The sequence below is a fragment of the Peromyscus leucopus genome, chromosome 12 (genome assembly GCF_004664715.2).
Source record: "Peromyscus leucopus breed LL Stock chromosome 12, UCI_PerLeu_2.1, whole genome shotgun sequence".
NCBI lineage: Eukaryota > Metazoa > Chordata > Mammalia > Rodentia > Cricetidae > Peromyscus > Peromyscus leucopus.
Window position 1 is genome coordinate 13,389,679 of NC_051073.1, and position 12,750 is coordinate 13,402,428.

The 12,750-nt window shown below is 47.3% G+C and overlaps 1 protein-coding gene across 1 annotated transcript in view; it reads left to right on the plus strand.

Moving 5' to 3' along the window:
• Positions 1 to 7,211: 7,211 nt before the first annotated feature.
• LOC114697683 (amyloid beta precursor protein) overlaps positions 7,212 to 12,750 on the plus strand; it is a 228,935-nt gene continuing 223,396 nt past the window's right edge. Inside the window, 1 exon segment of the mRNA XM_028875973.2 lies at positions 7,212 to 7,457. Within this exon segment, the coding sequence (XP_028731806.1) occupies positions 7,401 to 7,457 (57 nt within the window). The 5' untranslated portion in view covers positions 7,212 to 7,400.

The following is a 12,750-nucleotide window of genomic DNA, read 5'->3' on the forward strand; positions in this document are numbered from 1 at the left end:
CCTTTTATTGAAAATAGATTCCTTTCTCATACTATACAACCTGATTACAGTCCCCCTCCATCTACTCCTTCCAGTTCCTCCCCACCTTCTAACACTGTCCTCTCTTTGGCCACCTACCCTGTATTCTTGGCTACTTGAACCCTCTTGATGTTTTTAGCTGGCTTCTCTGCCTGGCATTCCTGATTTGCCCTTCCAGGGGCCCCAGGCTTGGAACTCTGGTTTCCTTCTCACTAATCCACATTCAGAGACACAAGTACTTTACACCACATGATTATTACTAATGCATTTTTATGGCTTCTTTTTTCTCTTCCCACATATTTTTCTCATATAAACACATGGTCTTTAAGAGGAGTGGATATGAGTTTTTTTTAATTTAGATTTTTTTTCATTTTTTATTGAAAATAGATTTTCATACAATTAATTTGCATTCATTCCCCTCCCCCAACTCCTCCCAGATTTTCCCCATTTTTCCCTCTCACCCAAATCTACCTCCTTACTTTCTCTCTTTTTAATCCTACCCAAAGTGTCAAGTGTAAAAAGCTACAATTGATATTTCAATAGTGAACATTTTCGATTCCCATAGCTACATTTACTTTAACTGGAATAAATCACACATGGGACAAGAAATGTTGACTGACGGGTAGAATTGTCTGTTTGCTCTGGGACAAAGTTGTATACCTAATGACTATGACTCTGATGCTTTTGTTTACATGTTTGTTTTGCCATCTAGGATGCTGTTTACATATACGCTATGTTCCTGGATACCCAAGCACGTCTAGGCTTCCCATTCACCTCAGGGGTAGGAAACACTTCTGTTCAGTTACTCATCCATGTCTTCAGTACTTCTCTGTCATTCACTAAAGAGAACACGGTGAGCGAGTCTTGGGTGTAATTTATGCAGAGGTCTGGTTACCCTGGAGTTTAACATCCCCTTAGCTTCAGTATTTGCCACTGTGTTGAGTGATCACAATGGTTCCAGATGCCAGCAATTCCTAGTGAGACCCATGACTCTCTGCAGCTGACCTGGGGTGGGGCTTCCTTCAAGCATGTGTTGTCCTCCATTCTACAGGACAAGCCCATTTTAATCCTTTCGGTCTCTTTGGCACAAAGCCTTCCCAAGCATGGTTCTGTTTGCAAATGGGATGCATATCTTTCACATACTGGCCACATGCCTTTGGGAGGGGTCAGGGTTTTGCTTAATTCTTACCATACTGACTGACTACAACTCCATTCCTTTCTCTCCCATTCACGAGTATGCTGGAACACAAATGAGAAAAGATTAATGGCAAATCTGAGTGGGCTCTTAATCACATAAACAAAACAAAACAAAACAAACAAACAAACAAACAAAAAACACAAGATAGTTCACTTACCACTTCGGGAGTTTTGTTATCAAAATATCACTTAAGAATCCACTATGGGATATTGAGTCGGGAGTCACTGTGCTAACTGGCAGCCTCTGACAAAGTTAACACAAAGTCACTGTGAGTTGTTGGGCTTCCAGTAAAAGCACTGGTTTCTCTGGTAACTGAAACCCCGCTGTCACCACACCAACACAGGAGTTTCCTCAAACTGGACTATATTTGAAGGTTAGGCCTTGGAATAGGCACCTTTTTAAGAGGTGAGCACACACATGAATGAGTTTTATTGTGATATTTTTATACATGTGTCTCATTAAATTTTGATCCATCTCATTGCAAGAAGTAATTTAATAAAAGAGGTAATTAGGGCAGCTCCTAATCCAAGCTAATGGTATCTTAAAGAGAAGAGGTGTGGACATAAAGAGATATCAGGGCCCAAGCCTGCAGAGGAAGGACCACGTGAAGATACAGGTAAGGATGTTCAACAAGCCACTCTTGATGGCCTCACCTCAGCAGAGGCCATCTGACTCGGCTTCCACCTTGATCTTAGACTATCCCAAAAATGTAAGAAAATACATCTCTTCTTTTTTAAAGCTACCCAGGTTACCCATACTTTGTTATGGCAGCCCTGGCTAACTAATACTGAATTTAAACGTCAATACGAGCATAAGATTTGATAACATTTTTAAAGGGAACATGCTAAATAAAGTAAACCCTTTTACTTATTCTCAGAGTCTGATAGTTAAGGGAAGGGCAGGACAAGCTGGCTGCATGGGGATCAGAATGTTGACTTGGTGGAAGACAGGGAGAAAGCAGGCCTTTTTCATTCCTGTCTTCCTGTTCACTGGAGTCACCTTCCACCCGAAAATGACGGAAAGGACCTCTGGTCTTTGGTAACAAAGGTGAAGATTGGTGGGATGATTATAGACCGTGTCTTAGCTGATCTGAATGTGGCCCTGTGGTAATCTCCTCACTCCAAATTCATATTTGAAAATTATCATCACCCCAAACCTCAGGATATTTCTGGGTTTGGACATAGGGTCCTTAAAGAGGTAATTAAGTTAGGGAGGTTGGAAGGTGGGCTTTTGTTCAACGTCTGGTAGCCTTTAAAAGAGGGGAACTGAACATAAAAACACACGCAGGGAAGGAGATGTAAAAACAGAGAGAGAAGATAGCCAACAGCAAACCAGAGTTGGGCAGGAAATACCCCTGAGGACACCCTGATCTGGGACCTCTAGCTTCCAGAGTTGTGAGAAAGTTAAGTGCCTGTTATTTAAATCACCTAGTTTTGTTGTGGGTTTGTTTTGTTTTACATTTCTGGAGACAGATCCCAGGCCTCCAAAGATAAAAGCCACATGCTTGGCCATTTGTTCCCAACCCCTAGTCTGAGGTATTTTGTTGGTAGTCATAGAAAATTAAGGTTGCATCTTCTGGCTCAGACTTACCACTGCTCTTGATGGACCCTATGGGGCATGGATCACTGCCTAGACTTACAAAGTAGTTTCATTAGCAGCATCATGAATGAAGCTGAAAGATTTGCTAGCAAGTAGTGACCAAGTATGACTCCCCCTCTCTCCCTCTCTCCCTGAGTCCACAGTGCAATGTAGACAGTAGCAAAACCAAGAGCAGCATTAGGCTGCAGACACAACAAACCAGAACTTATTTAGGGTATGGAAGGAAGAGATATGCTGCCGTTTATGGGACTATTCAGAGGTATAGAATATCAACATATCTTCTAGAGACAGACACTGTAGAAATGAATGTTCTGCTTGGCCACAGGTGACATCTATGTGTGAGAGCTGTAAGTAGTGGGGAGAACTTTCTAGTAACCAGATATTTCAGAGCTGGTTATCCAAAATAGGCAGGCCTGTCTGAGTAGCTACTGAGTGTCTCACAGTGGTCTCCTTAAGTCCAGGTTGTCCTGGGAGGATTTCAGTAGATACGTGGTTGGTTTCTTCCCTGAAGATTCTTGTTTGTTTGAAACAGGGTCTCACTGTACAGCTCTGTCGGGCCAGACTTGGCCTGCCTCTCCCTCAAATGTTGGGATTAAAGGCACACACCACCATGCCCAGCCCTTTCTCGGGAATTCTAACCAGAGATGTTGCGGGGCTTCCTGTGTGCAGACTTGGAAAGATCCTCCATTCAGGGCAGGAATGGCATTACTGTTGAGCAGAGGAAGCGGTAAGATGTAAAGAGCCATCAGAATCTCTGAGGAGTAATGAAAGGAGAAAATGTAGGGGATCGGGGCAGAGAGTTGGCTTGTCAGGTAAAAGCGTTGGTCTTGCGAGTCTGACAATATAAGCAATTCCCACAATCCACTCCCATAAGAAAGCCAGATGCAGGGACACACATCTACAATCACAGCATCTCTAAACATGAGATGAGAGGTGGCGACAGAAGACCACCTAGTAGCTCTGGCCTGCTAGCCTGGAGGACACAGTGGGGCAGGAACAGCAATAGAGACCCTGCCTTCACAAGGTAGAAGGAGAGAACCGATTACTAAAGTTGTCCCATGACCTCCATGTGTGTGCTATGGCCTACTTACACACACTCTCTCTAATTGGTTAGGAGCACTTCCTGCTCGTGGAGAAGACCTAAAGGGTTCCTCACACCCAGATCAGGCAGCTCACAATAGTCTATAGTTCCAGTTCCTGGGGATCTAATTCCCTTTTCTGGCCGTAGTGAGCACACACACACACACACACACACACACACACACACACACACACACACAGAGAGAGAGAGAGAGAGAGAGAGAGAGAGAGAGAGATGCACACGAGAACACACACACAACTAAAATTAAAAACACAAAACAAAAAAACCTTTAAGAAATTTTAAATAGAAAATAGGAATGCCCTTTCTGGCACAATCAGGAGTTAATCGCTTCCTCTGAGAACATCTTGACCAGGAATGTGAGGGGGATGAAATTCAGTCATGTGAAAGGAGACTACTAACTCTAAGAATTTCTGTTTTTATGGGATATCATTTCTCTCTCTCTCTCTCTCTCTCTCTCTCTCTCTCTCTCTCTCTCTCTCTCTTCTCTCTCTCTCTCTCTCTCCCTCCCTCTCTCTGAGATAGGGGTTCTCTGTGTAGCCCTGGCTGTCCTGGAACTCACTCTGTAGCCCTGGCTGGCCTCGAACTCAGAGATCCTCCTGAGTGCTGGGATTAAAGGTATGTGCTACCACCACCCGGCTTTATCATTGTTTTTTTTTTTTTTTTTTGGTTTTTCGAGTCAGGGTTTCTCTGCGTAGCTTTGCGCCTTTTCCTGGAACTCACTTGGTAGCCCAGGCTGGCCTCGAACTCACAGAGATCCGCCTGGCTCTGCCTCCCGAGTGCTGGGATTAAAGGCGTGCGCCGCCGCGCCGCCGCCGCCGCCGCCGCCGCCGCGCCACCACCACCACCCGCCTTATTATTGTATTTTTTAAATTGCTGCTCAAGTAAGAGATAACTGCCCCCTCTTGTTAAATCCCTGCCTCTTTCCCTGGAGCACACACAGGGTCTACAAACTGTGCTCAGAAGAGCTCAGGCTAATGTCCCAGCATCTCCATCATAACAACGTTTCATTTTGGACAGAAGGTCTCAGGCTTTCATTTTTCAGTATGATCTCACGAAATTTGGAACCAGATCTGATGTCTCCCCACCTCCTAGGTATTCAGGCGCCTCCCTTGTTCACACAAACAGGTCATGATGCTGGGGAGGTAAGTGTGTTTGGGAAGGAGTGTGAGGTGAAAGCTCCACTGTATTGTTTCTCATTGGGGTTTTTTTCCCTGAGGGTCCAGCTATGTGTCAGCCTCTTGTTCATAGATTTCTTAGTTGACTAGCTTCCCTTTCTAATTTTCAGATGCCAGGAAAAGGCGACTGAGGGGTGAACTTTCCACTTCACTGAGCAACCAGTCACTCTACTGTTAAAGCTACAGTAATGGCTTTCCTGACTTTTAAATGGGTATGATAATAGCAATGGCTTCCGTGTGTGTGTGTGTGGGGGTGCGCGCTGTAAGCCATCCTTAGATGATGTTCCTCGGGTGTTGTCCACCTTAGAGTCTGTCTGTCTCCCTCCCAGGCAGATGCTGGCATGACTGACATGTTCATGTGGCTTTCAGGGATGGAACTCAAGTCCTTCTGCTTGTGTGCTTTGCCAATGGAGCCGTCTCCCTATCCTTTCCTTGGCTTTTGTAGGAAGTGAATGCCATAAATAATAAAAGCAAATATTGCGTAGCAAATATTTGTTGTTATTTGTTCAGGGCATTCAAAGGACATGCAGGACAAAAAAAAAACTATATGTAGAGTTGGACAGATGGTATTTAGGCGAGCTGGTAGATCAATGCTGACTTCTCAGAAAGGAACGGGTGGGGACACATCCTCCCACAACCCTCGCAGGGATTCCTTGCTCTGTGGAAGAGCAGGTGTTCTCATTTGCTTTCTATTGCTGTGATAAAAAAAAAAAAATCATGACCAAAAGTAACTTGAGGAAAGGGTTTATTTAGCTTACACATTCTGCTCACAGTCCATCATGAAGGGAAGTCAGAGCAGGAACTGAAGACTGGAACCCGAAGCAGAAGCTGAGGCAGAGGCCATGCTGGAAGCTGCTTACTGGTTTGCTCCTCATGGCTTGCTTGACCTGTTTTCTTTTACAGCCCAAGACCCAGGGCTCGCCTATCACATCAATCAGTAATCAAGAATATGTCTCCACAGACTTGCCTACAGGCTAATCTGATGGAGGCATTTCTCTTACTTTAGGTTCCCAGATGACCACTGCTCACGCCAGGTTATTAAAAAACACATCAAGTGAGGAGAAGGGTAGTGGCCTCAGAGCCAGAAACTCACCTGGCATTATCCCCTGTCTCCTCTCACTAGCTTAGGGCGGGCCAATGGCTTTGGGCCTGATGTCACATCCGGTCAGAATGGATGGTTCTAGGCCATTCTAGCATTGGACACTTTAATCTAGGAGAAAATGGCTGTACAGAGGTTCTTTTCTGTGATTTGGGACAGACGCAAAAAAGAACAAGAGTAGAGTTCAGCACAAAGTCCTTGGAGATGGAGGACAAGAGCCATAGTTCCAGATCTTTTCCAGATCAAGTTTGATCTCTTCTCCATCTTAGATTTTTACCTCCCTGCCTCCTCCAATCCCGGATGCCGATCCCCTTCTCTGAAACCTCCCAAGTCAAACAAAAATGCAACAACAATTAAAAAACACCCCCTCCCCCGACACACACACACACACACACACACACACACACACACACACACACACACACACTCCAAACATAAAGAAAACTCGTCATTCTGTGTCCTAAGTCGCATGCCCTTCTCTGGTGCATTCTAACGACAAAAATCTCAGGTTGCTGATGGGGAGTAGAGGTTGCCCTTCTTAAAGAAAAAAAAAAAAAAATCCCATTGCTAATGTTGTCGGCCTCGCGCCACCTCTCCAAACGGAGCAAATGAACTGCGGATAAAAATGCATCGCAGCAGAAGCTCCTCAAACACATTCCAGAGAGGCCTGCGGGGTCGGGTGACTCAAGCTCACGAGGACGAGCGGGGAGCGCTCCCGACTGTCCTGGAACCCAAACGTCCTAGGATTCACCTTCCCGCTCAACCCCGTCTGCCGGTCCCTCTCCCGGACCCCGATCATCCCTCCCTTGGCTGCCGGAGCCCAGAGGGGGGCCGTGGGCTCCGTAGCCGCGCGCTGGTGCCCAGGACACCCGCACCTGTGGGCTCCTGGCCCGGGTGGCCTCCCGTTGCGCACGGGCGCAGCTCCCCGGGGCTCCGCTAGGGGTCTCTGTCGGGTGGTGGCGAGCCGGGTGGGCGGGATCAGCTGACTCTCCCGGCTGCGAGCCCCGCCGCCGCGCTCCAGCTCTGTCAGTTTCCTCGGCGGCGGCGGCGGCGGGAGGCGAGAGCACCCGGAGCAGAGCAGAGCAGAGCAGAGCAGAGCGCGGGGGCTACGGGAGACGGCGACGGCGGCGGAGGCGACGCGGACACAGCCAGGGCGCGGCGGATCTCCCCTTCGCACCCAGAGCACCCGGTGCCCCAAGCAGGATCACGATGCTGCCCAGCTTGGCACTGCTCCTGCTGGCCGCCTGGACGGTTCGGGCGCTGGAGGTGGGTGCCGCGCCTGGGAAAAAGAGACGGGGGCCGGGGGGCCGGGGGTGGGGTCGGGGGGAGAAGGCAGGCGCCGGAGGACCCGATCGTCTCCACCACGGAGCTTGAATCGTGAGAGGCGGGGGACTGTCACGGGTATCCCGCTCTTGGCCGCCCCCGCCTGCGGCTGCCCTGCGCATCGGCGGCGCCTCTGGCCCAGCCCTTCCCGGGGACGCGCTGCCCGACCGGTGGAGAGGGAACGGGTGAGGCGCGGGGCTCCCCACATCCGCGCCCGCCCCGGTGAGGGTGAGGGGACGAGCCTGAGCCCAGACCCCGACTCCTCCCTGCCTCGAGAGCCGGTCTCGGGGATGCGAGAGACACCCAGTTCGTGGGGGTAGGGGAGTGGGGGGGGAAGGGGACACGTGTGGAAAACTGAAAGCGCAGAGTCTCACAATCCAGTGGCCCGCGAGGAAATCGCCGCCCTTCCCCTTCCCGGGAGTCCTGGGTTGGAATGGGGGCAGCTCTGGACGCTGGGGGAGCGCCTGGCGCTCACCTTCCCTTCCCACCCCCGCCCGACTGCGCTGCGAAGCTGGGCTTTGCTCCTGGCAGCCGCCGCCCGCCTGCGCAGCGACCCTCTCCGGAGCGGGCGCGGGGTCGCGCACCGCCTTCCTCCGGCAAACTTTGTGCATTTCCGTCTCTCCCTTTTGTGTAAGTTCCAAGTGATGAGAGGCATCGGAGAGCTGCGGCCACTCGGCCCCGTCCTTCAGGCTGGACGTCCCGGGCTCTCGGTTGTACCTGCAGTTTTCTCCCAGAGACTGGAGAAGGTCCCCGGGAACAAAAGCCGCGACACCCCGCCCTCGCCGTCCAGGGCGCGGTGGCGGAGCCGTGGTAGTTTGTGCGCCACCACGGCTTCCCTTCCCCGAGCTGCGCGTCTGTTCCCGAGGGCCTGGGGGGGGGGTGCTGTTTGGAGCCCCGAGATCTCCCACCCCCGCATCACCACCGCCTAGTGCCAATCCTGTGCGAGGCTGCAAAGTCCTCGCAGAGAGAGCGAGAAAGAGAGCCCAGAGTGAGGCGTGCGTCTGGAAAGGGCAGTGCCTGGTGGTGGGGAGGCTGGGGCTCTTGTGCATCAAAGGAGGCTGATTGTCTGATTAAGGTGCGGCCTCCTCAGGGCAGTTCTGGGGACTTTGAGCTTGGTCACCCTGAGGGGCGCAGGATGCTGGGGAGGGTCCTCGGGGTCTTTTTTTTTTTTTTTTTTTAAGCGTGCAGATAAAAGGGTTGAGTAGAGTGAAGATTAAGACGGAGAAGATGGCGCCTCTGCAGTGCAGCATAGAAAAGCTGTGTGGAGGCTGCAGCCTGTGAAATCCACCCACCACTAGGTGTATAACAAGTCTTCTCCATTCATCCAACTCTCCAGCATCCAGCAAAAGGGTTGTTTTCCTTTTTACCTCAAGATGCCTAGAAGTTGTTTGCGTGGCAGCTGGTTGCATTTCGCCTCGTTTGTTCCCTTTTCGGCATCTAAACCTTTGCAGTATCCCCTCCCCATCACACTCCCGCTTTCCCCCCCACCGCATAGTAATTTTCCAAAATAGCAATTTCCGGATGAGTGCTTTCCTGTAATTCCATGGGGACTGTCCTGGCTACCACACTAGTTACGGTTTTATATTTATTTATTTATTTTTAGTCCTTAATTTACAAGGTCATTGAACTTTTTCAAAACCCCTCTAATTTTTTTTTTTTTTTTTTTACCCACAAGGGGCTCCTGGATCTAGAAACCACCTCGGTCTGGTTAAAACAGGTCTTTTAGGAGTCTTAAGAATTTGGTGTTCCATATTTTTAAGCCATTTAGTCAAGGAAATTCTGATGACCTAAAATTTTAATTGTATAATCATTCAGTTTTTCAAATTGTCTTACTATATAAAGACACGACTAAGAATTAGAAGCATAACTATAATTTTTGAAGCTCATGTCAAAACTTAAATGTTTATTTTTTTCTTGAGCATTTTTTTTTTAAAACTTGTATAGAGAGGGTCAGGATGTAGGCCAAGATGAACTCGATTTATTTTTTGGCTTTGGGCAATTGCATATCCCTTTCCTGCCAACCATTTGGAGATTATCCTGTGGTTACCGTCACCTTTAAAGGGTGAATGTGAGAACCACACCAGTACCTTTTGTGAATCACTGGTAGGCTAGGTAATTCACAGTAATGAGGCTTGTCAGAGACGTGTGCAGCTCCGTGTCCACGGAAGCCACCGAATTAGGAGTTGGCTGCCTTTTGTAAATCATAGAAAATAGGTCTGCTGCAGGTGGTTCTGCCGAAGAATCAAAGTGAACGAGGGTAGTGATGGTGGGGTCTGCTGATCCAGGGATTCGTCCTTACCTGGTCAGACATTTTTTTTTTTCCTGGTCTGCTGAACAGAGGCATTTAACAAACTGTGATGGTCACACACTCTGGTTTCCCTGCTTGTTCATTTCCACTCGCCTGTAAGTTTTGTTTTCTCGGAGGGAGCTGGTAACTACCAGCTTGCCTTGGTGGTGGTGGTGGTTCCTTCACAGTCTGGAAACCTGCTGAGTAGTGCTGCTCTGAGGGAGAAGCCTTCCATCCACAGCAGTGAGGCTGAGATTTTTGATGGGGATCCCTCAGGAGTCACCAGTTCCTGCTTGTCAGTGGGAAGCCATGATAACTGGCAGGCTGTTGTAAATGCTTCTCCTTTGTCACTCCAAGCGATAGCATCCCCTGTGACAACTTGCAGGACCTTAGGACTGCAGAGCCATTGAAAGATGGAACCGAAGAAATGAAAAGGTGTGTATACAAGATCACGACACTAAATTAGCAAAGACGGATTTAAAATAAATGGGGGAAAAATGGGATCAGTTGGCTGCTGGTTTGAAAGAAGTGGAGTTAAATTTATGGTTAAGGTTCTCTCTTAATGTTACAGGGTCTCTGATTTAAGTTTACTGTTTATGGCAAATCAGTTCTCTGCATTCGTTTGATAACGAAGATTATCAGTCATCCTTCATACAGAAAAGAAACAAAAAGGGCTTTATAAAATAATGTATCCTACTTCTGCAAAAACTGCTGTTTTAAGATTTCCAAGGCATTTTTCATTAATAAATTTCCTTTATAATCTCTGTCTTTTATGCCAGTCTATGCAAGATGGACCTGCACAAATATACTTTATACTTCAACATCAGCATGTGATGTTTATTTGACTGTATATACTTTATTACTCACCCCCCACTGGGTACAGATGTATGTATGCACATAATTATGAAATAGGAATGCTGTGTACAAAAAAAAAGAAAGTACAGATTAAGCAAAAAAAAAAAAAGTGCATAGTAAGTGGAGTACTGAGAAAGCGTTACAGGAGAAATACTTATAGCTGAAAAGATTAAAGGGGCAATAGGATTAGGTAGTCCTGGAGCATTTCCTGGTTGTAAGTTTCCGGCCAGGTTTTTGTCCCAGACCCGGGGAATGAAGGTTAAGTATTCGCATGGCTGTATTTGTTCGAACACAAACACCAGAGTGTACACGCAGGGCTTTTGTCTTATCTGTGTTCTTTGAGCTTGCTTTAGAGCCAGGCACAGATAAGGTTTTTACGTAATGAGAGGAAGAACAAGTGTGGAATTCAGTTTGATTCATAGCCTCATCTTTTCATTAGAGAAAATTTTATTGATTTTTTTTTTTTTTACACAAACCCAAACTGTCTCTTCCTTCTCGGAGCTTCCATTCATCCAGGGGAGACAGAAGATAAACAGACACTGTGACGGGGTAGGCTGGACTCTGGAGCTGGGTGAAGAGTTAGAAACAAGGAGGTCAGGGCTAAAGGCAGACCGGGATGTATCCTCAGCACCATGTAAACTAGGCGAATAAATGATAAAAGGAGCTTCACTCTGCATCCGTGAGGAGGGAAGGGCAAATCAACTATTTAAAGAGTTTCTATAGGGAACATGGTTTTGTTAATCATGATGAGTTCCCAACCATGTTGTGCACAGCAGTATCATGGAGGGGTTTTTGTGTGTGTGTGTGTGTGTGTGTGTGTGTGTGTGTGTGTGTGTGTGTGTGTGTTTCTTTCTGTGTTTGTGTATGTGGTGTTGGGATCAAATATGGAGACTGAAGCCTGATGGGCAACTGCTCTACCACTGAACTACATCCAATCCCAAGACCTCACGGAGATTAAAACAAAGGAATAAACAAAAGCTCGAGAAGGTGTTGTCAGGGTTCCTGCACCCGGTGCACCAAAAAGAAATCCCTGGGAGCAAGGCCTGGCATGAAGAAGAAGAAGAAGAGGAGGAGGAGGAGGAGGAGGAGGAGGAGGAGAAGAAGAAGAAGAAGAAGAGGAAGAAGAGGAAGAAGAAGAAGAAGAAGAAGAAGAAGAAGAAGAAGAAGAAGAAGAAGAAGAAGAAGAAGAAGAAGAAGAAGAAAAATCAAAAATCTCTGGGCAATTTTAAAATAGAAACCGAGATTTTGAGACCAGTTACAGATGAACAAATTTGAACCACATTCAGGATTCATCAGGCTGTTCTGAAAACAGAAGCCAAGTAATGCCGTAGAGGCTAGGGTGTGCAAGAAGCAGGGAGAAGGGCAAAGGAAGCAGAGGTCGTGTTTCCATTGCACTCTTCTCTCCTCAAAGCTGTCGTGTCTTGACATTCTTTGTAGCCAAGACTGCAGTTGCAGCTCACTCCCTGGTCCAGATGACCCTGTGGTCTCGGAGGCTCACATGGCACACACCTGCGTTGTGAGGGCCCAGCCAGCCCTAACCTGGTTTGGAGCTTTGATTTTCATTCTGGTTTTTTTTTTTTTTTTTTTTTTTTTTTATGTTTACTCGACTGTGACATCTTTTCCTTTTTGTATTGGGATTCTAGATACAAGGCATGGAGTGCAGATGGATAATAAATACTGTCTTTTGCAAGTGTTCGTGAATGCTGTAACCTTCTGCATCGTACATTTTGTGTTTCACTCTCATGAGTGGGTGGGAGGGAGGATGGCGGGCTGGCAAGGCTAAGGTGAGCGAATGAGCATGCTCCCTGAAGGAGAAGCAAGTATAAGCAATTACATGTATTACATTTCAGACTCCTTGGAGACATTCCTGGAGGGGGAATGTTACGTAGCTTTTCCCTTAGTTTAACATGGATTGCGTTTGGGAGAGACTGCTATTTATTATGGAAAACAATGTTTGGTAAATGTTTTTCTTCGGATTTTTCTGTCCAAGTAGGTTTGACTGTCACCATCTTTGAGATCAGAATTTACCCAACGCTGGAGTAGACTGACTGCTGTAGTAACTTGTTTAAAAATAGATCTTTAAAAAATTATTTA